The 26,034-nt window shown below is 41.6% G+C and overlaps 1 protein-coding gene and 1 pseudogene across 1 annotated transcript; both read right to left on the bottom strand.

Moving 5' to 3' along the window:
* Nucleotides 1-1,475: 1,475 nt before the first annotated feature.
* On the bottom strand, nt 1,476-3,341 carry LOC135565506 (general transcription factor II-I repeat domain-containing protein 2A-like; annotated as a pseudogene).
* Nucleotides 3,342-6,214: 2,873 nt separating this feature from the next.
* Nucleotides 6,215-24,446, bottom strand: LOC115113268 (cGMP-dependent protein kinase 2-like). Its single transcript, XM_029640763.1, has 19 exons — nt 24,293-24,446; nt 22,295-22,859; nt 20,618-20,784; nt 20,424-20,537; nt 19,900-20,005; nt 17,510-17,573; nt 17,347-17,424; nt 17,059-17,153; nt 16,613-16,681; nt 16,368-16,466; nt 16,039-16,189; nt 15,771-15,907; nt 11,787-11,876; nt 11,208-11,349; nt 9,782-9,945; nt 9,267-9,389; nt 7,844-7,906; nt 6,886-6,952; nt 6,215-6,763 (listed from the first exon to the last, which is right to left on the bottom strand). Exons 2-19 carry the CDS (start codon nt 22,789-22,791, stop codon nt 6,668-6,670), a joined length of 2,322 nt encoding a protein of 773 aa, XP_029496623.1. The 5' UTR covers nt 22,792-22,859; nt 24,293-24,446; the 3' UTR covers nt 6,215-6,667.
* Nucleotides 24,447-26,034: the final 1,588 nt, after the last annotated feature.

Below are 26,034 nucleotides of genomic sequence, written 5' to 3'. Positions count from 1 at the left end.
TCCTGGGCACGCTGCTTGGTCCTGGTGTGGTGGGATATACTGTCACGCTCGTCGTACGAACTGGAAGCATACTCGGACCAACGTGCAGCGTGATCGGAGTTCCACATCTTTTATTAGAACAGTTAAACTTAAGCAAAACAAAACAATAAAGAAATAACGAAATGTGACTAAGTGGTGCACATGCACAAAACACAAAATAATATCCCACAAACACAGGTGGAAAAAACAGCTACTTAAATATGATCCCCAAATAGAGACAATGATTACAAGCTGCCTCTAATTGGGAATCATACAAATCACCAACATAGAAAATAAACTAGATCACCCCCAGTCACGCCCTGACCTACTTCACCATATAGAAACAGTGGCTCTCTATGGTCAGGGCATGACAGATATGAAGGTTTGGCCTGAATTTGTTTTTCTTTGCCTGGTAACAGACAGCTGATGTGTTGTGCACTGAAGTCCACAAGTGAAAAGAAAAGGTGAAAGGAGGAGAGAGCATAGAAGTGAGAAGAAATTATACAAAGATCAAAGGGATCATGCTGTATGTACATGGCTGCTATGAAAGTGACCTGTGTTTGTGTGTGATCAGGGGTGTATTCATTCTGCCGATTCTGTTAAAAAACATTTCTTAAACAGAAGCAAACGGAATTAAACGGGGATAAACATACTTGAATTTGTCCAATAGAAACTCTCTTTTTTGACTGCTGGACTAATGATTACATCCTACATCAGCTAGATGCAGGCAAGAGTGTGCAAGGCTGTATTGAATGTGTCAACGTGTCACCTTGATTACTCAAATTCCTCTCGACCTGTGCACCTAGCGTACATTGTAAACTTTCATTCATAGGCTAGGTCAAGCCTGGGCAATTATTTTCCATGGAGGGCCACATTAGAATATATTTTTGCCATCATATTACAGGATTAACAAGTGTATGACTGTGTTGACAGATATATCTACTGTAAATCACATCCAGATATGCTACTTATTTTACTTTTTTAACATGCACAGAAATTAATCACATCCATGTTCTCCTTTTGGCAAGTATTTTCATTATTAAACATGCAATGAACTACACGGAGGGAAAAGTACATTGTGCATTCAGCACCACGGACAGAACTCTTGTTAACGGGTATGCACAAAAACACAAGAAAGAGAGAGATGACATTTAAAACACTCAATCAGAGTGAGGAGTGAAGTCTCTGATGGGGATTGACTAGAGCAGTGAAGTCAGGTATAGTTTCTGACGTCGCTATGCGCAGGAGTGCTGAGAGGTGAGGGTCAGTAAGATATGATCTGTGCCTTGACTTGTTATATTTGGTCACTGAAAATGTCTGTTCACATACATACATACACATTGACCCAAACAGTATAAACATCTTCTGAGCTCCTAAACTTTGGAAAGTTTTGTTCATTGAGAGATGCATAGAACCTGGTCAATGACATTTAAAAAAATAGTTCTCCAATCACTGCATCAGACTGAAGAGGAAACCAACAGCATGTCATTTTCCAACACTTTGAAATCCTCAAAACGACGAGAAAACTCACCGTTCAAAGCACGCAGCAGCGATGTATACTTCTCCTGCTGGTCATCTGATAGGGAACAGACTAGTAGTGTCGGAAGGTGGGTGAGGTTGTTGGCTTCTACTACGCGAATCAGGAGGAGTCATTTCCCTTGAAGGCTTTGACAAGGCTGTACATCTGTACATTCCCTTGTAGTTTGGAATTCAGTACATTTATGAGGGCCATGATGTCCATGGTGAAGGCAAAATCAGTCAACCATTCGTTATCTTGCAGTTGAGGGAAATCCACATGTTTTCCTTTCATTTGAAAAAACTCAGCAATCTCAGACTTCAGGTCCCACACCCTTTTAAGCACCTTCCCCAAACTCAGCCATCTCACGTTTGTGTGGTAGGGGAGATCTGCATGACCCAACTCTGTCTCTTCCAACAGTGAGACAAACTGTCTGTGGTTTAAAGATTTTGCTCTTATGAAGTTTACCACTTTAGAGACTGTATCCCCAACATGGCTCATTTTCAGAACACATTTACAGAGCACCTCCTGATGAATAATGCAAAGCAGGAAAATAATTTTCTGATCTGGGTTCAGCTCAGCTACTTGATCTTGTATTCTTTTCAAAAGGCCAACGTTTCTTCCAGTCAAGTTTGGGCACCATCTGTGGTCCCACTGGATAACTTTCCAAAACTCAGCTTTCCCACACACTTATTAACCTCCCCCAATAAATTTTTCCCTGTGGTTGTGCTCTTCATTGACTGCAAGCTCCTCTGTAATTTCAAAGTCTGGGGTTATGCCTCGTAAGAATGTGACGTGCGTGTCAGCCTGTCAGTCAGTGTCTGTCCTCGTGCTGTTGTTATTTATACGTGCCTTCAAAATAAATGTCCCACAAGCGATGGGAGTTAAATCATTACCCAAAGGCGATTATTCATTGGGCTTTTAATTTGAATAACAAATATGTTTTTCAAAACTTTACTTTCGCAAATTATTTATGTGATCTGAGCATGATTCCGCGGGCCTTTGCTTTAAGCACTGCGATTAAAAATGAAGATACACAAATTATTAAAGAGGGAGCCCCCCTTCTCCATTTTCATGGATAACATTAGCAAAATGTTTTCTGTTAGAGAGTGGAGAAGAAGGAGAGGAGGAAGACTGGATAGGAGGAAGAGTGAAGGAGGAGGAAAGGTAAAGATATGATTACAGAGCCTGCCAATGTATTATTCCAAACAATGTTTTTGAGATAAAATACAAAAATGAGGCAGGCATTGGGAATCTGTTAACCAAAGTATTTTATGTAATAGTGTACTATTAATTACTAAAGATTGGGGAGGAAGGAGAAGAGAGAGAAGGAAAAATTAAGGGAGTAAAAAGAGTGAAGCGAGGAGTGTAGAAGAGTGAGGTGGAAAGGTAAAGGGAAGGAAAGGAAGGAATAAAGAGAAGGAAGACGAGTGAAGAAAAGAGGAGAAATATCGGAGGAGAAGAACAAGTTGAGAGTAAGTAGAGTGACACAAGGGGAGTGAAGAAGAGCAGACAAAGGAGGTACAACGGCTCTTTCCAAGTGGAAATACCATTTTAATGACAACGTGATGAGAGAATTTCCATTTATACGCTCAGGTCAAGGTGATAGAATGGTTCACTGCACCCTTTGTAATTCCTCTTTTTCAAATGGCAGTGGTAGAACGAAAAAGCATAAAGCCTCTCTGATTGGCCGTGTTGGTATGCCCTCTGTCACCACATTCTTCAAGAAGGGAGAGACTTCCCAAGAAGAATATGATTTAGTTGTGCAGGAGGATGTCTTTGCTACCACACTATGCGACACAATCATAGTTACACATATCCATAGTTAGTAACGTGTTAGCACCATGGGCAACTACAGGACCTAGACCAAGTTGAATTTGTGTCCCTGTCCATTGATGCGTCCAATCATAGACATGTAAAGCTGCTGCCAATAGTAGTCAGATATTGTAAAATATATGATGGCAGCACGTCTGTGGAAACAAAACTGCTTGATTTTGTTGAATTGAAAGGAGAAACAGCAGAGGAAATTGCAGCTGAGGTCCTGGTGGTAATCCAAAAATGTAACCTGGAAAACAAAGTCGTGGCATTCTCTGCCGACAACACAAATACCAACTTTGGAGGACTGAATAGGCTGGGGAGGGTCAATGTCCATACCAAAATTAAAAATGCTCCGCAGCGGGAGGTGATTGGTTTAGGTTGTCTCCTTTTAAAAAGGCAACCTCCGGGTGAAGAGATCCAAAAGGCAGCGGCCACACTGCAGGAAAAATGCCCCAAAGTGACCATCAATGAGGATGCATTGTTTGACGAGGTTAATGGCCTGCAAGATTTCCTAAAGAGGGGGGAGGAAAAAAATAAAATTGCTTGACGCATGGAAAACATCTGAGACACCGCTTAGTCAGAGATGGAGCACGGTGGTTACCCACTTCAAAGAGAATGACATCCCGCACACTAACCTGACTAGATTAGCGTCTGTTGTCATGTGTTACTTCCAGGTAAATGCACCAGTAGAGGGAGTGTTCTCCCAAATTAATGATATATGGACAGTAGCAAGAAATAGGGTCACTGTTCCTACCATCAAGGAAATGCTTATTGTGAAGAGAAACTTCAACCTCCCCTGCCAGGAGTTCATGGAGAAGCTAGCCAAAGACAGAGCAATCCTGATGAAAATACATTATTCTGAGAAATATACAGATTAGGTTGGTTTAACTATATTATGTAGTTACCAATCTCATCATCATCTTATTTTTTTTATGTTGTTAAATATTTCACATATACTATTTTTTTTATCAAGGCGAGACCCAGATGCAGATGGTTGGAGTCTTACAATGTTTAATAATCCAAAGGGGTAGGCAAGAGAATGGTCGTGGACAGGCAAAAAGTCAAAACCAGATCAGAGTCCAGGAGGTACAGAGTGGCAGACAGGCTCGTAGTCAAGGCAGGCAGAATGGTCAGGCAGGCAGAATGGTCAGGCAGGCAGGCACAGAGTCCAGAAACAGGCAAGGGTCAAAACCAGGAGGACTAGAAAAAGGAGAATAGCAAAAGGAGTACGGGAAAAACACACGGGTTGACTTGGCTAAAAATACAAGATGAACTGGCACATAGAGACAGGAAACACAGGGATAAATACACTGGGGAAAATAAGCGATACCTGGAGGGGGTGGAGACAATCACAGGAACAGGTGAAACAGATCAGGACGTGACATTTCTGTTTTCTTAAATTTTGCTCATGTTCTCTTCTGCTCTTATTCTACCCAGACTACCAGGACCACTGAAAGGCTGTTCTGTCTTGTCTGTAGTGTTTCTGTAATATAGTTGTTTTCTCTACCACAGTGTGCCTGTTAGACTAAATACATGAAACCGGAATTGTCCCCTTTTTTTATTTCATAGACAAAAACATTGATATTTTAATGATATATTGACCGCCGAACTGGAAATGTCCCCAGTTGTGCTATATTGTATTTACTTTGCCACCATGGCCTTTTTTGCCTTTACCTCCCTTCTCACCTCATTTGCTCACACTGTATATAGACTTGTTTATACTGTATTATTGACTGTATGTTTGTTTTACTCCATGTGTAACTCTGTGTCGTTGTATCTGTCGAACTGCTTTGCTTTATCTTGGCCAGGTCGCAATTGTAAATGAGAACTTGTTCTCAACTTGCCTACCTGGTTAAATAAAGGTGAAATAAAAAAAATATTTAAAAAAATAAGGATCGGACCCTTTTTTTGTGTCAATTTTCGCCTAAAATTACATACCCTAATCTAACTGCCTGTAGCTCAGGCCCTGAAGCAAGGATATGCATATTCTTGGTACCATTTGAAAGGATACACTTTGAAGTTTGTGGAAATGTGAAAGGAATGTAGAATATAACACATTAGATCCAGTAAAAGATAATACAACGGAAAAAAAACTGTTTTTTGTAAAAAAAATTATACCATCATCTTTTAAACACAAGAGAAAGGCCATAATGTAATATTCCAGCCCACTAGATGGCAGCAGTGTAAGTGCAAAATCTATACTGGTCCGATGAACCATTGCATTTCTGTTCAAAATGTTGTATCAAGACTGCCCAAATGTGTCTAATTTGTTTATTAACAACTTTTCATGTTCAAAACTGTGTACTCTCCTCAAACAATAGCATGGTAGTCTTTGACTGTAATAGCTACCGTAAATTTGACAGTGCAGTTTGATTAACAATCATTTAAGCTTTCAGCCAATAACATATATGTCTATGTCCTGGGAAATGTTCTTGTTACTTACAACCTCATGCTAATCGCATTAGCTTACGTTAGCTCAACTGTCTCACAGGGGATCCACCGATCCTGAAGAAGTTTAGCGTCACTGGTATCTACTAACCCTAGCCCTAACCCTAAACTTAACCCCTACCCTAATCTTAGCAAGCAGTTGCTTATCAACACATAGTTTGTTGATAATATGACCATCTGTAGAGCATCAACAGATGGACTATCCGGATCCGGACTATCCAAATAATGTGTGACTGTAATATGTATTGTGTGTAATTTGTCAAGGACAATTGGTCAGATTTTTTACTAATCAGATATTTTGTTACAGTATGTTGTCTTATAGTGATTTGTCCATAGTAGGCCATTTTGAAATGTACTGTATAAAACCCTCATTATTTATTTTCTTTTGTAAAAACCCTGAAGAATTCCAAAAGCCGAAATGCATTGGTTTTTAATTGTAACAATCAAGAAGCTTTATTATTTACTTCCATTGTCCTAAGAGTTTCTGTCTGAGGGAAAGAATTTGACAGAGATTAGAGTTTTTGGCACTCAAAGTTAATCACTTGATGAAAGTCCTTGCTGTCACATGAGAGTTTCAAGTGACACTTCACACACTGTTCCTCCGGCCAAGAGCCCAAAAAAAGATGGTATTTTCCATCTGCAAGGCAGCAACAGCCCGGCACTCATGATGTCAAATATATGGCAAGAATGGCAACCGCAGGGAAGAGATGGGATTACAGTATTCAGTCAAGGCTGCTTCTGTGGTGTCTATTGTCTTAGGCCAGATAGCACAGCTCACTGCAGTAGTGGAACACCGGCGTCAGGTAGTAGAGTGACACTACCTGTCTGGAGACATGGCTGTGCGGAGTAGAGGCTCAAAATGGCACCTCAGAAGTCCTTGTCCCAGCCTGACAGCTCATCTGGAGGCTCCTCCAGCTCTGGGGGAAAGATGTCAAAGTGGCTGTGGTCCATCGGCCCCTTCAGCTGGGGAGAGGAACATCAAAGAACACCCGTCAGATACAGTCACATCCAAGAACTCCTTTGACGGTCATATACCTGTACTCTATACTTTTGTGATTAGAGTACTATGCATCAGAACACTTCACCTCTCTCTTCAGTGGGGATATGAGCTTCTGGCATCTCAGCCCCTCCCCGTTGAAGCCCTGGAACCACCTGCAAGACGTCACAAAAAGTCAGCTATTCATTTTCTGTCAGAACTACAGATCCCATCATCTCCCAGTGCCCACACACTCCACCAGACCCAATACAATACAGAACAGTTGGTATAGATATTGCATACATGCACACACATCACCCCACAAAGACAGACCCCAGCCTGTAGGACCCTGTATCAAGCAGTGAACAAAATGTTTTATTTTGCAGGAAGACACACACACACAGGAGTGTACAGTCACAGCAACACTAAAAACAGAATGATTTAGGTCATATTGAACTGCTAATAGGGCCACTAATGTTTACATACCATTTCTACCAAACATCACTCGCCTACACAGAACAGGAACATCTCTCTAATGACCAAACAAAGGTCAAAATGGCTGTCACGATTTTATGATTTGCTCAGTGAGTTCCTCCAGCTTCGAGCATTAGTGCTCGGATGACTGTTGAGAGGGAGCCAGCTCTGCCAGTCCTATGGTCTATTCAGGCTCTGCTCTGCTGATTAAATAAGGAGGCAGATGCACCCCCCATTCTCACAGCTAATTGCTCCCAGGTGAAAGTGCTGTTTTTTTATGCAGTACTGACTATTGTGACATGATACTGAAGAGGAGGGAGGGGGTAGGTGCTCAATACACATTGCTCTGCACAGTGCAGAGAGGTATGACACCAATAGGTTCAAAAATAATTATCCTAATGTCTCTGGTTGACTGAACGGAGAGAGAATGATCCATAGCCTACTGGTTATGAAGGCACCACTGAGCAAGTTGTTCAAACTGAGCTGGATTTATATCACATTTGATCAGAAATCCATCAATGGCTGAATACGTTAAAGAACCGTAGCTGTGTAGTTGGTGTTGATGATGCTTTATTAAAAAGAAGCAGACCCACTTGTGTTTCTTAATGTCGAGGATTCCGTTCTTCTTATTACCAAGCCTATCCACAGGGTTGAGCCTAAAGGCAGGACAATATATATATATGTACATGTTATTGTTGACAACCATCTGGACAAACAGAATGCTGACAACATGATTGCAGCTAATACCCTATACACACACACGAAAGCAGGTTAATACAGTAGATATGACACAGTCTATTTGATTCAGACCTGGTCTGGTTTGATATGTGATTATTATCCATGCAGGCCACTCATGGACCAATTACATTCAGTTGTTTTTGTCTGGTCAATTACTAAAGGCTCAATTGCTGTGTGACTCACTGAGCTGGCCAAAGGATTTTAAACATGGTGCTCACTAGCCTTGTCCAGTAGCCTATTTATGGCCAATCAAATATCAACATACTGTTTTGTCAGCTGAAAGTGTGTCAATGTGCACTCTGGGTTGTTAGTAAATTCAGAGCGTTGTCAGATTGTCCATGCATAAATTCAGATCGTTTCACTCTCTGAGCGTTCAGAGCACACAATGGACGCTCTGGTAGGGTTTAATCTGAGTGTTCTGAACTCACAATGGCAGTCAAGCACCCATGGCTAGCTTACTAGCTACTTCCAGACACAAATGAGTGAACACACTCTACTGCCCTAGCAGAGCTAGTTGGACTGTTTTCATGTAATTTAGAGGGTTAGTGAATGTAACTGTGCTGCTGGCAACAATTTAATAAAATATTCTTTGCAGACGTTTACTGTCACCTGTCATATCCACAAGTGAAGGGTGTTGCTAAATTCCTTCATTATACTTCATTATTATTCTCTGGCACTCTGAGTACTCTGGCACTCTCAATACAGAGTGCTCTGCTATCGGAGCAGACTGCCAGATTGAATTTACAAACACATCCTTTATATGCTGCCAATTACCACCACGACAACATTTAGATCCAGAGGATCTTCGTCAGGTTTACTAGTGTTAAGGTGCTAATTGGGAGAATACAGTGAGTAGAGACTGTTATTAGCACCTCACAACCCTGAGCTGCACACTCCACTCCCCATCCCCCATGACTGGAGCCTGAGAGTCTAGGGGGTACCATAAACCAGCCTCTCAAACTCTCTCTGACCTGTGTGACTTGTGCCCTGATAGGTTGCTAAGGATGTTACTAGGGGGACGGACCACAATTTTTATTATTATTTTTTAAACATTTTATTTAACCTTTATTTAACTAGGCAAGTCAGTTCAAGAACAAATTCTTATTTACAATGACGGCCTACCCCGGCCAAACCGGGACTAGGGTTTCATTATTTTTGTTGGCTTTACCTCAAACAAAGTAGACAGACAGACACACTGTTGATTTAATTCAACTACAGCCTTATTTGCCGCTTAATGGGATTACTACAGCAGCAATCAGTGATGCCACAGCCACATACTTGCAGAGTCTCCTGATGAGGTCATCTGGGCGCTTGCTGATCCTCTTGGGGAACTCAACCTTTTCAATCCCGTGGAGGACCATGGTGTAGATCTTTATAGGGTCAGTTCCAGAAAATGGTGGGCTGGAAGAGGTGGTTTGGAGGGTAGAAAACGTGTAGAAAACAAATAGGGGATCTTGAGGGATCTTACTCATGATGAACATGACAGGCTCTAGCTAAATGGTATCGTGGATATGCTTGGGGCACTTACACACACTGTATTGTCTTATGCAGCCCAACAAGCTATCTCAAGTAGGCTGATAGACCATCATACACTCAACATCCTAGTGTCAAATATGTTACCGTGGTTGTGGAATGAGGCCTAACGTCTAATGGTTCCTCTCAGAGTGAAGTGCCTGAAGCGCCTTATTCAAGATTCAAGCACATACTCAGTGTCCACAACACTCCACCCATTTGGGGCACTGTTATTGTCAAAGGCAGATCACATCACAGGTCATACTGTCCTACTGACTCACCTGCCAGTCAGCAGCTCAAAGATGAGGATCCCTAGAGACCAGCAGTCAGCTCCAAAGTCATGGCCCTTGTTCATGATGACCTCTGGGGCCACATACTCTGGGGTCCCACAGAATGTCCATGTCTTCTTCCCCAGGCCTATCCTCTTAGCAAAACCAAAGTCAGCCTGAGGAAACAGACAGATACTGTAACATGGACACCCCTTCAAACATGTACACCCCTAGTGGTTTTGGCTATAGAAGGCTAGAATGATCTTATTGAAGAGCTAACAGACTTTCAATTTGTCACCGTCATAGGATGCCACCTTTGCAACAAGTCAGTTCATCAAATTTCTGCCCTGCTAGAGATGCCCCGGTCAACTGTAAGTGCTGTTATTGGGAAGTGGAAACGTCTAGGAGCAACAACGGCTCAGCCGTGAAGTGGTAGGCCACACAAGCTCACAAAATTGAACAGCAGAGTGCTGAAGCGTGTAGCGCACAAAACAAATTGTCTGTCCTTAGTTGCAACAATCACTACAAACTGCCTGTCACGACTTCCGCCGAAGTCGGTCCCATCTCTGCTCTCCTGCGCCTTACTTCCCGGCAACCAGTCATTCACTCCGTTACACTGCCTCTGGAAGCAATGTCAACACAAGAACTGTTCATTGGAAGCTTTCCATGGCCGACACAGACCACCATTCACATTGCCAAGTGTCGGTTGGAGTGGTGTAAAGCTTTACACCACCATTGGACTCTGGAGCAATGGAAACGCCTTCTCTGGAGTAATGAATCACGCTTCACCAACTGGCAGTCCGATGGACAAATTTGGGTTTGGTGGATGCCAGGAGAATGCTACCTGCCCGAATGAATGGTGCCAACTGTAAAGTTTGGTGGAGGAGGAATAATGGTCTATGGCTAGGTCCATTAGTTCCAGTGAAGGGAAATCTCACCGCATACAGTACAATGATATTGTAGAGGATTCTGTGCTTCCAACTTTGTGTCAACAGTTTGGGGAAGGCCCTTTCCTGTTTCAGAATGACAATGCCCCCGTGTACTAAGCAAGGTCCATACAGAAATGGTTTATTGAGATCGGTGTGGAAGAACTTGACTAGGCTGCACAGAACCCTGAACTCAACCCTGTCGAACACCTTTGGGATGAATTGGAACAGCGACTGCGAGCCAGTACAAACCGCCCAACATCAGTGCTTGACCTCACTAAACCTCTTGAATGGAAGCAAGTCCCAGCAGCAATGTTCCAACATCTAGTGGAAAGCCTTCCCAGAAGAGTGGAGGATGTTATAGCAGCAAAGGGGGAACCAACTCGATATTCATGTTCTTGATTTTGGAATGAGATGTTCGATGAGCAGGTGTCCACATACTTTTGGTCATGTAGTGTATGACTATGGACAAACAACTGAAAATGAGCAGTGATCAAATTAAGGTATATTACCATTTTGACATAGCCTTCTGCATCCAGTAGTAGGTTCTCAGGTTTCAGGTCTCTGTAGATGATTCCTCTGGCGTGGAGGTAGTCAAAGGCTTCCAGGACACAGGCAATGCAGAAGCGGGCTGTCTGCTCCTCAAAGAAACTCCTGTTTCACAGTCAAGGCCAACATTAAGACACATACTAGGATTTTGTACTGATTACTTTTAATTGGCATCATAAGAGCAATAGTAATGGCATATTTTTGTTTGGCACGGTTCATTGGACAAAGCCTATGGGGAAATGAATGCAGTTTCTGTAGGATTTTGGAAATAAGGTCTGTGATAAACACAGGCTTAAGACATCTTATACATTTTGTTCTATGAGATAATCTTAATCAGCTAACATAACTTTTTATGAATTTTGAAGCATTCATGTCATTCAAAAAAAAATGACGCACATAAAGGCTTCTTTCCCCATTCATTTTTCCCCATAGGAACGGCTTTACGAAACAAAACATTGTGTTTTTAGGACTACAAACAGGCGAGCTCTATTGATTACAGGCTTTTGAGGTGTTTTAGCAGATGTAAGACAACCTACACTCACATGTCCCGTAGTACACTCCACAGCTCACCACCCAGGCAGACTTCTAGTAGCAAGTACACATACTTGTCATCTCGGAATGTCCGAAACAACCTGGAACACAAGGTGACATTTAGAGGACTTAGGACCATCTGAACAATGTTACTGTTCTGGGGTTCTTAAAGACATGACTGCTTGACAGAGGTCTTCTGCTCCGCAGTATGTTTCTTTGGGTGAGGCACTTTCAGGTGTTAAGCTGCTTTTTGTTTGCCTTGGTTGGATCTGTTTGTCAATTGAGCCCCAAAGAACAGTTACTAGGAAAGCAGAGTGAGAGAAAGGAGCATTTTGAAAAAGAGAGAGAAGAGAGATGTGTGAGTGGCAGCTGGAATCAGTGTTTGCCCAGACCTTTTGTCCTTGAATGTCACAGGGCGGATAAATCAAACCTCAGTCTACACTCAGCGGTGAGACCAAGGACAACGACATTCTCCAAATGGACTCCTTAGCAACTCATACTGGACCATAGGACACGTGGAGGGGGGGCCTCTCACTCTTAATAGGACAAGTTCTAACTTTCCTCTTGTGAACCACTTCTTGTTTCATGGTCAACACCCTTCACTTCCACAGTCCCTTTTCCCGTGTCAATCTGAGGGCTGACTTGTCTTATAGGGTATTCAGTGAAATGAGACCTTTCACTCTCAAGTCATGGGAGTCATGGCAATGGAACTAAATCACTTGGGAAATAATAAACATCACTTTGTCTAAAACTAGCCAGGTTTCCATCCATTCATTTCATGCAGATTAATTACCTGATGTATGAAAAAAGTCATGACTGAGCTGATGGAAACGGGGGATTTTATAAATGCTGACAGACAATTTGTTCCTTCGACATGGAGGGATCTTTTTGGTCAGTAAAGTGTATTATGTGAGAAATGGCGATGGAAATGCCTTTATGTGGAAATATAGTAACCAACACATCAAAGTAAATTTGGAGTCAAGCAACGAAACAGTACCAGACAAAAGTTTGGGCACACCTACTAATTATATATTTTTTTTTTACTTTTTTTTTTACTATAGTGAAGACATCAAAGCTATGAAATAACACACATGGAATCATGTAGTAACCAAAAAGGTGTTAAACAGATTCTTCAAAGTAGCCACCCTTTGCCTTGATGACAGCTTTGCACACTCTTTGCCTTCTCTCAACCAGCTTCATGAGGTAATCACCTGGCATGCATTTCAATTAACAGGTGTGCCTTGTTAAAAGTTCATTTGTGGAATTTCTTTACTTTTTAATGCGTTTGAGCCAACCAGCTGTGGTGGTCGGAGGTGGTAATACAGAAGATAGCCCTATTTGGTAAAAGACCAAGTCCATATTATGGCAAGAACAGCTCAAATAAGCAAAGAGAAATGACAGTCCGTCATTACTTTAAGACATGAAGGTCAGGCAATGTGGAACATTTCCAGAACTTTGAAAGTTTCTTGAAGTGCAGTTGCAAAAACCATCAAGCGCTATGATGAAACTGGCTCTTATGAAAGGAAGACCCAGAGTTACCTCTGCTACAAAGGCGTTAACTGCACCTCAGATCTGAGTTAACTGCACCTCAGATTGCAGCCCAAATAAATGCAACACAGAATTCAAGTAACAGACACATCTCAACATCTGTTCAGAGGAGACTGCGTGAATCAGGCCTTCATGGTTGAATTGCTGCAAAGAAACGACTACTAAAGGACATCAAGAAGAAGAGACTTACTTGGGCCAAGAAACACGAGCAATGGATATCAGACCGGTATAAACCTGATGAAACCTAATGAGTCCAAATTTGAGATTTTTGGTTCCAACCATAGTGTCTTTGCGAGATGCAGAGCAGGTGAACGGATGATCTCCTCATGTATGGTTCCCACCGTGAAGCATGGAGGAGGTGGTGTGATGGTATGGGGGTGCTCACTCTTTGTGATTGATTTAGAATTCAAGGCACAATTAACCAGCATGGCTACCACAGCATTCTGCAGCGATACACCATCCCATCTGGTTTGCGCTTAGTTGGACTATCATTTGTTTTCAACAGCACAATGACCCAAAAGACACTGTGTAAGGGCTATTTGAGTGCTACATCAGATGACCGGGCCTCCACAATCACCTGACCTCAACCCAATTGAGATGGTTTGAGATGAATTGGACCGCAGAGTGAAGGAAAAGCAGGCAACAAGTGCTCAGCATATGTGGGAACTCCTTCAAGACCGTTGGAAAAGCATTCCTCATGAAGCTGGTTGAGAGAATCCAAAGAGTGTGCAAAGCTGTCATCAAGGAAAAGGGTGGCTACTTTGAAGAACCTCAAATATAAAACATTTGTTTTACACTTTTTTGGTTATGATTCCATGTGCTATTTCATAGTTTTGATGTCTACACTATTACACTACAATGAAGAAAATAGTAAAAAATTAATTGAATGAGTAGTGTCCAAACTTTTGACTGGTACTGTATGTTGTGTTGTCCTCCCACTACTACTCGTGAAAGCATGCAGTTTCTTAGGCTACAGATTAAATCCATTAATGTGAACTTCACAGGGTGCTGAAAGTCAAAAATCAAATGTTCCTTTCCAATACATTTCGAGGGTCTTATTCTGGTGACATGATAATCGATGTTTGGCTGCCGTTTGACAAATAAAAATGATCCATAATAATCTCATCATGTATAGTTAGCCCCACCCACACTGTATTTGTGAGTTGTTGGCTATAGTGCACGTGCCAAGACCAGAGTGGGCACATTTTCAATATTACATAACGGTTTTTGTGACAAACCATCAGTGGAGTTGAAAAATGTAACTTTTTATTCGGTACATTGGAATTAAAATCGCAAAATATACGCACTATGTCTTCAAGCACAGCCTTTTATCCAGCAATAAGTCCGTTTGATGGAAACACATCTCTGGTGCGCATATTGTTCAATGCAGATTTGAGAAGATTGGCATGAAAATCTGTCGCCAATTGGATGGAAACCTAGTTACACTAGATTACAATATTTGTTTCAAAGTCGAAAGTATGTGAAAGTAAGACTGGTCTTGGCAGAATTTGCCTCATTTATATTCCAAGTTTGACTTTTGTCAGAAACCACTCTAAACATGCGTTACGCATTGACTAGATGGATACAATGCATGCTGTATTCATTTCCATTGTGAATACAAACACTCTCTCTTCTCGGTTTCATAGATCTGAACAATGAATTTGTCCTTCACTTAACTGTTTGTTTATGCATTCAGCGGATTCACGAGGTCCCACTTTGCATCCCACTGCGATTGTATGATGTTGTATAACCATACATTGTTTTTTTATGAAACAATACAGGATCCTCAAAAAGCAAATGATGATTGGGAATAGAGTACATCTACAGTGGGGCCTGAAATTGACACCCTTGATTAAAGATGACTGTATGAAATAAATCATTTCAATACTGAGCTATATTGTATGCTCAACATTTCATACCCGCAAGACATGCTAACCTCTCACCCTTACCAATAACAGGGGAAGTTAGCATTTGAGCATACAATATAGCTAAGTATTTTCATTATTTATTTTATACCATCATTATTGCTCATCTTTATCAATGGTGTCAATCATTTCAGACCCCACTGTATATGATTTTCCACATGGGAGGCCTTGCAAACATCAATATGTCTTGTCTCCCTCTTCACATAAACGTTTATTTGTCACGTGCTCAGAGTACAACAGGTGTAGACCTTACAGTGACAGAGTAGTTGGCCTTGCTCTTTAGATTGAACCTGATTGTCATATGGTCCAGGCGATAGCAGTCATGCTCCATTCATATTGGAACTCCTTTACACTGATATAAACATGTATCATGTGAAGTACTCTAAGAAAACATTGCAGTTGTCAAAGCTTGAAAAAAAGCCTGAATAAAAGGCTATGGATGTTTCCACTGCTTTGGGGACTTTGCAATAGGCAGTGTTGTGTGAGGACAACCAGAGAGCATTGTGAGCACGTGACGCAGACCTGACTATGAAGTGTGACTTGGTCAGCTGAAGGACATTCCTCTCAGAGTAGATGTGCTCCTGTTGTCTCGTGTCCAAAATGTGCTTCTTTTTAATACACTTCAGAGCAAATGTGGTGTCTTCATCTCTCAGTTTCACCTGCAATATAAACATAACAATTATTGACATGATGTTACATCGTTTTTATAGCAACTGTAGGCCTATGCCCTATGCTGTTGTTTTTGCCGTTGCTTTATGTTGTGGTGTGACCCAGACATCAGGCCACTCACCAGCTCTACTCGGCCGAACCCACCCATGCCCAGTGTGGCTATGACCTCCAGGTCCTGGAAGGGGTCATGGGTGGGGAGGACAGCAATCCTCTCCCTGAGCCGATGCACTTCCTGGGCCTCTGGGGACGAGTCGATAACGGGGGAATGGGGCCTGTGGAAAGAGGGAAGGAGGGAGGAAGGGGGGACCATTTGGGTTCAACTCCTAAATCTCTGTTTCTGCCCACAGTGGGGCCATACAATGTCTGGGGTGGTTGGGTATTTGTCAATGTACGTAACTGCCATTTGTTATTTGAATTATGTGGAAACAGTAATTTTGTGGAACTACTTACAGTGCATTTCTCCTCATGTCACATCGGGAGAGCTCTTCGACATATTCCTTCAGATACGCCTGCAGCTCCTCATAAGTGCCCACCATCTGGTTGAAGTTGCTGGAGAGGTGGCATAAACACATGACTGCTGTTTCCTTTCAGTGTGTGTGTGTGTGTGTGTGTGTGTGTGTGTGTGTGTGTGTGTGTGTGTGTGTGTGTGTGTGTGTGTGTGCGTGTGCGCGCGCGCGCGCAGTGAACACACTCACTCTCTGTCCACCACCAAGCACTGTGTGTCATTCTCAGTAGAGATGATGTTTGCTGAACGCACATCCTCACTGGAAAGAAACAGACAGTCTTATTCAGCAGAGCTACACACAATTGAATCCAACGGAAATTCACCACAGAATCGTGCAATAGCCGCCAGATAATGCATGCCTTTGTCAGACAGACATTCCGAGGCCCACTACTCTACAATATGGTGAAAGGATTTGATTGAAACCACGTTGGTAAAATGTGTGGATTGTCAATCAGGGGGCTAGCAATGACAATTGATAGAAAGTGGACAAACGCATATTAACATGGGAGAACGAGGGAACCGACGGTGTGTTACAAGTGCGTTTGATACTTGCCTTGGTGCAAGACAAACCAGGCCAGAGTGCTTTTGCCCATTTAACATTTTGAGTCGGTCAAAGTGATCAGTAACAGCTCTTACCTTATAAGGGCTTTTTCTCCAAAGTAGTCGCCCACACCCAGCGTCTTTATCTCCCACGGCTCAGTACATCCCTCTGTGGTCTGGGTGACACACACCTGGCCAGAAACCACAGCATGTTAAGGGCTATCTCTTTTGCCCTCGATCCAAAATGGCAGACTACGTTTTCTGCAATCAAAGATAGCATGATCTATCGCGGTCGGATAAAGCATTTGAACTTCTCTGTAACGCCAGATACGAAAGTGAGTCTTTTCAGCTACAAACATGAACCATGTGTCACTTGTGTCTTACCTCTCCTTTAGCTATAATGAAGAAAGTGTTCCCTTCTTCGCCCTCCCGAATGATATACTCTCCTTTATCAAAATAGTCCTAGGCATGAGACAAAATAAATCAACAAATCTTCCCAAATCACCTGTTAAAAAAATCTGATTAAGAAACAAAGTAAAAGGCTCACAATTTCCAGACAGTCAACGATTTTAGAAAGCTTCTCTTCTGGCAGGTCTCTCAGCAGAGATACACTGTAAAAGATAAGGACACAGAGATAGTTATTGGGGGGGGGGGGGAAATGTGGATTTAGCAATGCAACATGTTCACAACTACTTCAAAACCTAACTTAATAGTAGACACTGAGTATACAAAACATTAAGAACACCTGCTCTTTCCATGACATAGACTGACCAGATGAAAGCTGTGATCCCTTACTGATGTCACATGATAAATCCACTTCAATCAGTGTAGACGAAGGGGGGGCAGCGTAAATAAGGATGTTTAAGCCTTGAGACAATTGAGACATGAATTGTGTGTGTGTGCCATTCAGAGGGTGAAAAGGCAAGACAAAATATTTAAGTGCCTTTGAACGGGGTATTGTAGTAGCACAGGAGGTTGCTGGCACCTTAATTGGGGAGGACGGGCTCGTGGTAATGGCTGGAGTGGAATTATGGGATGGAATCAAATACATCAAACACATGGTTTGATGCCATTCCATATATTGTAACACAATATAATGAAGGTGTTCCTAAAGTAAAATGTTTATTTCAAAAAATTTAAAAGGGTAGATCAGCTTTAATATTGCAGTTAAATTCCATCAATGTAATTGTCTGCATCACTTCCAATCCCCCATATATATTTTTTGCATTTATTTAAATACATATAAATACATACATATACATACATAAATATATGCATCTTTAAAAACATATTTTTTCCTTTATTACTTTTTTAACCCTACCACTTCTCTGCTAATTGGAGTAAACTAATGAACAACAACACTTAGGCTTCTACTTCCAGGTTATACATACTATATACATTTTACGGGCACAGTCTATTTTACATGTATATTTTGTTTGTTTTTTCTCCTGTCCTTCCTCAAACCTCAATCATTTATTTATTTCACAAAAGTTCTGAACCTATATACGTTTTACGGACACTTTATGTTTTATATTAGTTATCTTCTTGTTATTAGCTGTTATTATTCCCAACCTTCAGCGCCATTCAAACCATCTAAAGTGGGGCAAAAAAGTATTTAGTCAGCCACCAATTTTGCAAGTTCTCCCACTTAAAAAGATGAGAGAGGCCTGTAATTTTCATCACTTCAACTATGACAGACGAAATTACGAGAAAAAAAATCCAGAAAATCACATTGTAGGATTTTTTATTAATTTATTTGCAAATTATGGTGGAAAATAAGTATTTGGTCACCTACAAACAAGCAAGATTTCTGGCTCTCACAGACCTGGAACTTCTTCTTTTCCTCTGTCCTCCACTCGTTGTCTGTATTAATGGCACCTGTTTGAACTTTTTATCAGTATAAAAGACACCTGTCCACTACCTCAAACAGTCACCCTCCAAACTCCACTATGGCCAAGACCAAAGAGCTGTCAAAGGACACCAGAAACAAAATTGTAGACCTGCACCAGGCTGGGAAGACTGAATCTGCAATAGGTAAGCAGCTTGGTTTGAAGAAATCAACTGTGGGAGCAATTATTAGGAAATGGAAGACATACAAGACCACTGATAATCTCCCTCAATCTGGGGCTCCACGCAAGATCTCACCCCGTGGGGTCAAAATGATCACAAGAACGGTGAGCAAAAATCCCAGATCCACACGGGGGGGACCTAGTGAATGACCTGCAGAGAGCTGGGACCAAAGTAACAAAGCCTACCATCAGCAAGGGCATTGAAGATGAAACGTGGCTGGGTCTTTCAGCATGACAATGATCCCAAACACACCACCCGGGCAACGAAGGAGTGGCTTCGTAAGAAGCATTTCAAGGTCCTGGAGTGGCCTAGCCAGTCTCCCGATCTCAACCCCATAGAAAATCTTTGGAGGGAGTTGAAAGTCTGTGTTGCCCAGCACCAGCCCCAAAACATCACTGCTCAAGAGGAGATCTGCATGGAGGAATGGGCCAAAATACCAGCAACAGTGTGAAAACCTTGTGAAGACTCACAGAAAACGTTTGACCTCTGTCATTGCCAACAAAGGGTATATAACAAAGTATTGAGATAAACTTTTGTTATTGACCAAATACTTATTTTCCACCATAATTTGCAAATAAATTCATTACAAATCCTACAATGTGATTTTCTGGATTTTTTTTCGTAATTTTGTCTGTCATGGTTGAAGTGTACCTATGATGAAAATTACAGGCTTCTCTCATATTTTTAAGTGGGAGAACTTGCACAATTGGTGGCTGACTAAATACTTTTTTGCCCCACTGTATCTCTTACAGTAACACCATCCATACTGGATCTCTATTGTGTTCCTAATGTTCCTAAACGTTCATGCACATCTTCCATAGACATCAATGCCTGCTTCACGGTTGAGGACCAATCCTCTAGCTGTACCTGCGTAGGAAGCTGAAGTACTCTTCTTGTGTGGCCTGTGTAGACTTCATCATAATACTCTGGAAGGTCTGACGGTCCAGAGCCCAGATATGAGCCTGGGATACAGCTGGCCATTGGAAATCACAAGTCCGATCAACACACCACACAACATCAGACATTCACTGGGCCGGGTATTCTTAGAACATTATATGAGTTGGCAAAACATTGCGTGAACATTGCGTGAACATACTTTCAATATGTGAAAAGGTGTGTGGTTCCTACAGTACTATTCCATGCAAGATTAGAGAAAGCACCTGTGTGAAATATGGTTTTGCACATTCTAATGACGATTTAATAGTCCCTTGGTGACTCCTCATAAAATCATGTGCCGCCATGCTGCTCTGTCATACATTGGTAATCATGTATGTCACATGAGTGGTTTGCTGCACTTGAGTATGAACACTTTGTTTACGATGTGTGTGGAAAAGTATTGTATCTAAAAGGGGAAATCCTCTCATTCTAGAGACTCTATCAGTTAAACTCACCTTTCACTGTAGCAGTTCTCTTACAGTTGTACAATATAGCCAACTCTCCAAAGGCAGTCCTGGGATGCATCTCTCCAAGCAATTTGCCATTCTGCGTGACCTTTAGCAGGCCATCTGAAGGGACAAAACCTAGCCTGAGTATAGACCAACAGCCAAAGATATACTGTGTAAGAAGGTAATAAAGTCCATATGACCTGCCAGCACATAGAGGTAGTTCCCTGTTTCTCCCTCCTGGATGACCAGTTGGCCATCAGTGTAGATCCTCTCATACATGCAGTCCACCATCTCCCTCAGGTGCTGCGGATCCAACTTCTTCAGGAAGTCATTGTTCATGATGGCATCATTGATTAGCTTCTTGGTGCTAGGAGCAGGAGGAGCACAGATAAGAGGCACAGACACTCTACTTTTAGAGGTCAAAGCCTTGTTTCACCTCCATATCAATATTCATCCAGCGTTTTAGTTGGAAGTCAAATATCAGCTTTGATAGCAAGTCAAGTAAATTGGTACTTGGAGCACAAATGGGCAGATTATTTTGAATAACGTGGGTTTTATCGCCTCTGGATAACTTTTCTGAACAAAAGGATCCAATGTATTGCAGTAAAGTACTAGGAAAGCACACCAAAAGTCGAATTAGTTCACCTTAAACAGCCCACTAAGCCCTACATACAGTAGGGGCTGCTAACTGGTGGTTCAGTTGAGTAAACGCTTTGTCACGAGAGACTTTCAACGACGCCGTTACAACTGTATTTATGCTACAGCGTTCATGTTTTCACAGATGGACAAAGCCCTATGCTGTCACTAGTCTCTAAACCAGCCACATAAAAGACAAAACGGTTGATGTAGTACCGTTAGTGCTGTCAGTTCCCCCCTGTATCCCTCTTAACTACAAGGCCTATGTTATCACATCAGACAGCCGAGGGCCAGGTCCATTAACCTAAGATCGACCTGGTGAATGAACTAAAGCAGGAGAGTGTGAGGCAGGCAACCGAGGTCTGCTTAATTGAAGCCATAATTATCCAGTCCATACATATTGCGTATTGATGCTCAACGCCTTTGTTTCCCCGTGTGCCTTCCAATTATCCCCAATGCTAATACAGGATTTCGAATCTCCTTGGAGTGGCAGACACTACAAAGGCTTGGCCAGAGCTGTTGTTCTTTCAAGAGAGTCAGGCAGTTTTCCAGAGAACACTTGGGCCGAGAATCAATCAGAACACAGATTTGGGCAATGCGCCGTTTAAAAGGTAATTTACAATTAAACCGACATATGCACCTCTTCCTGTGAACGTGGTCTCCGTGAACATGGTCACATTGACTTTAAAACGTGCATTGCGGGCCAAACAAGATACCCCTACCTACATGTACAAATTACCTCGACTAACCTGTACCCCCCCGCACATTGACTTGGTACCGGTACCCCCTGTATATAGCCTCGTTACTGTTATTTTATTTTTTACTTTAGTTTACTTTAGAAATATTTTCTTGAACTGCTGGTTAAGGGCTTGTAAGTAAGCGTTTCATGGTAAGGCTTGTTGTATTCGGTGCATGTGATAAATAAAATGTGATTTGATTTGAGATCAGATTGAATCCCGGCATAGTTATTTTTTTATGTGCATGTAGCCTATACCAGACACCGGCATTCAATGAGAACAAATAATGATTAAAGGCTTTATCATCACAGACCCAGCTGATTGCTTCTAGCTTATTGGGAAATAGGTTAGAATGTAATTAAATGTGGGAGAATGAGACAATAGGAACAAGTACAATAGAGGACAATCAGTCTGTCCACCACGACATGGAAATGTTTCGAGAGTTATTATCCCTTCCAACATCCTCAACAACATTGTGTGGTACTGTTGATGTCTGACACCCACCTGGAGTCCTTGCGGACACAGGCCCTCTCTGTGGACACATGTTGGGCTCTGAAACCCCCGCAGAAGTGCCCTGAGGTGGGCTCAGCTGACACGCCCTCCTTGGCCTTGAGCCTGCAGTGGACCTCCACGGCCACCCTGTGGAAGCGGGTGGGACTCTGGTTGATGACACTGAGCATGCGGTGGCTGGGGTAGTTGGGAGCCGGAGCGGAGCGGCCCAGGCTGTTGTAGCCGATGGCATCCTGGAGCTTCTCTATTTGGGAGACTTTTGCCTCCAGCTCTCTCTGCAGGCTTTGCATCTGCAGCTCCTGGGCTTTAAACTCCTGGTCCCTCTGTGCCAGCTCCTCTTCCAAGTGGGCTATCCTGAGCCTCAGGGGCTCCGTGTCCCACACTGGGCTGCCCTGAGGCTCCACCTTGAGGCTGGAGGCCAGGCATCTGTCCTCTGGTCGTGGGGCTTTGATTGAACCGTTGCCCATGGCTAGCTGTTGGCTGGCCACCATAGGAAAGCTCTTGGTCACCCTCGTCTTGTCAATGATAGGTATCCGTCTGGTGAAAAGTCTCCTTTCTCCTTGAGAAGAATGTTATGCTTTATGTTACGGCCGGCTCTGTCCTTTTTGGGGCTCTAATCGAGATTTGGTAGCTAACAAAATCAATGGCGGCCCGCTGGAGGTCAGGGCACCTGGGCACGTGCCTGGTCGGTATTTGGCCATGAGTACTACAAGTTTAGATAGCTAGCTAGACTAATTTACCAATCTAAACAATTGCTATCTTGTTGGATAATTGAGTGAACATGGATAATTGACATGGATAATTGAGTGACTGTCAATGACTGACATAACAAGAGACAAATTGCTGATGCACAACCAAATTTCAGTTGCTTTAGGGCCCCCTAGCGGCCTGGGGCCCTAAGCAACTGCTTATACCTGGAGCCGTCCCTGCTTTATGTTAAAATAGATGTGATCAGCAACAGATCATCTTGAATAGATTTTAAATCCACAGGATATACATCCCTACGATAACATTTAATTGACAAACTATCTCTAAATTTCCAAGCATCAATTGCATTCGGTTTAACCTCCAACGAATTAAACTTGGTGAAAAAATACCGTACAAGCCAATGACTGTGAAAATAAGGAAGCCTATATTCCTGCATTCATTGCACGGAACTGATACAATATCTTACAAACGGAAACATTTACATAACTGAGATACACTATCACTATATCTTGATTCTAGATCTGCGACCAGATCATATATATTTATATATATATATATATATTAATTAAGATCTGGTCGCATTTTTGAAGACATTTAGAGAGTGCAATACAATGTAATTGTATATATATATATATAATTACATTGTATTCTATTGCACTCTCTAAACGTCTTCAAAAATGTATTTAATCTGTTGTTGCTAGCAATATTCCCATCCCCAAATATCTAATTATATGTATAATATGCCCCATGGCAAAATGTGTATAATTGCACGAAAATAGTTCTAAAACTGCTAAAAGTCTTCTCTTCCCCAAGGAAAAATGTATCGATTTGCAGGAAATTTGCTTCAATTCTGCAAAAATGTCTCTTTGATGCCAAGGGGGCTTTAAAATATTTTAATGCCCCCCCCCCCCCCCTTCATTAATGAAACTGCTTGTATATCATTTTTAATCAAACTCTAAAGTAGGAGTTGTATTCTGATATTATGAAGGTGTCCCTGAAGTATTTGCTATCACAAAGGGGGTCCCCCTGATGCAAAAAAGTTTGGGGACCCCTGTTCTAGAGAATGCAATTACCATTTTATGATATTGAAACACTGACATGCATACTGTATGCTGCAGCAACACAACACAAAGTATGATTAAAAATGCCATGTATATATGGTATACATGTTGTAAAAAGTTCACACAGCCACACATCAGAGCTTGTCCTATCATAGCCTAAATGAAATTGCACTAGCCTACAATATGTCACAACAATAGCCTAAGTCGTAGCTATATTACTTACAATATCGTCGAGTACGTTCCTGGTTTCTCAAAATGTAATGCAATATTTCATAAATGTAATGAACGAGCCTCTCCAGATGTTCAAACACCTGCGAAAAAACAAAGACGATCATCTCCCTTGAATGCACTGTGATCTGTGACATCCTCCTCAGAAGCCTGTTGTCGTTAATGTGAGTACTTATGTGGAAATAATGGTACTCCTACTCCGTCCAATGACGGCAAGAAAAATCAAGGCTACCTCTGGTGGCTACCCCTGGTGGTCGCATGGTGTTTATCAATGTAGAAACGGAGTTGAATACTGGCCATATTCACACCTTGCGTCGATATTAATCGTTTACATGATGGCCAGGCGTATTATTATTTATTATTATACCTTATTTCCACAAGGTTTAATTGAACAGGCCTCCAGCAACAACAATTTAAAAACGATAACTCAATTCTTTATTTTTGGAATTATTGACAATGTTCTCAAAATGTGACATGTATTGAACAGTGAAATAACAATTGGCAACCAGTGACGTAGTCTGAAATGTAAGATCTGTAAAAAGTAAAAACCTTCTCTGAAAAAAACTACAACTGTTAAAACACCTTTGACAGCACACTGAACGAAGCCATGAAAACATACTGAACTCTGGACTACATTGATTTAATTCAAAGGTTTACGAATGACTCACATTGAATCTCAAGAAACAACCTTTCTAAACCTCAACTTAATGTTAACGTTGCAAATTGTATTCATTTTCAGGAGTCTGTAACACCAGAGGATGTTATAAAAGGTCACTTAACTGACAGAATTCCTCGTCTTGTGCAGAATTGGCATATCAAATATATGCCCATATATGGTGTGTAGTTATTTCGCTGTTGCTATTAAATGGTAAAATAGTGCTTATAAACAATCATATCAGCATGCAGATGGTTTTTACATCAAATGCATTGAAATAAATGCCCTCAAATCAGTTCTCAGTTAGCTACTGGAACTGATAGTTTGTCACACAAAATATGATACATCTTCATTTCTGCCTAGCATACATACAGTATAGATAGTTAAGAGAAAACAACATGTATGTCAACAGCAGATGAACTATTGTGCAGTGCTATACAATACTATCTAAAATGGTTTCTAAACCTGAATCTCCTAAATTTCTTTAAAAGCTCAGAATGGTGACGGCATCAAGAAGAGATACATCCACTTTATACAAAACAGAATGCATTGAGCATAGACTGGCATAAACATATCGGTAATGTCAACCAGTGATGAACCACATAACTTTACAGTTGATACAACACCAGTCCTAAAACAAATCCGTGTACTCGTCATGTAAAAAAAAAGTGAGAGTGAATGAATTGCAAAGTGGCATTGACAAAAAATGAATAATGAATCGAGGACTTCCATTTGAGTTTTTGCAGTATGCAACAAAAATACATACGAAGGACCAATTTTGTGCTCAGTTCCAAGAAATAATTACGCATGACCTATCGTCAGTTAATGGGTGTTGTTCATGAATCACTTGTTCTCATATATAATGTGTTAAATAGTTATATGCATTTACATGACGAGTACACTTCATATATTAACACAATGTAAGATCAAGACACAGTAAAGTTGTACCAATTGGGAAATGTATACCAAAGAAACATAATACAAATGATACATATAATAATAATGTCCAGAAAATATCTGGTAAAACTAAAGAGTACTGCCATCATTGTGCAAAATATAAGTGAGAAAAAGCTGAAATGAAA

The sequence above is a fragment of the Oncorhynchus nerka genome, linkage group LG28 (genome assembly GCF_034236695.1).
Source record: "Oncorhynchus nerka isolate Pitt River linkage group LG28, Oner_Uvic_2.0, whole genome shotgun sequence".
NCBI classification, from domain to species: domain Eukaryota; kingdom Metazoa; phylum Chordata; class Actinopteri; order Salmoniformes; family Salmonidae; genus Oncorhynchus; species Oncorhynchus nerka.
Note: the sequence above shows the minus strand (reverse complement) of the source record. Positions and strands in the feature narration are given on the sequence as shown.

What these genes read in the sequence shown, in the direction of transcription:
- LOC115113268 (XM_029640763.1), bottom strand. Translation starts at nt 22,791, where the DNA reads ATGGTGGCCAGCCAACAGCTAGCCATGGGCAACGGTTCAATCAAAGCC. An exon ending in GACATGAGGAGAAATGCACT is followed by an intron (nt 16,190 to 16,367) that starts GTAAGTAGTTCC and finishes CTCTTTCCACAG; the next exon opens with GCCCCATTCCCCCGTTATCG. An exon ending in TATCCCCACTGAAGAGAGAG is followed by an intron (nt 6,764 to 6,885) that starts GTGAAGTGTTCT and finishes TCCTCTCCCCAG; the next exon opens with CTGAAGGGGCCGATGGACCA.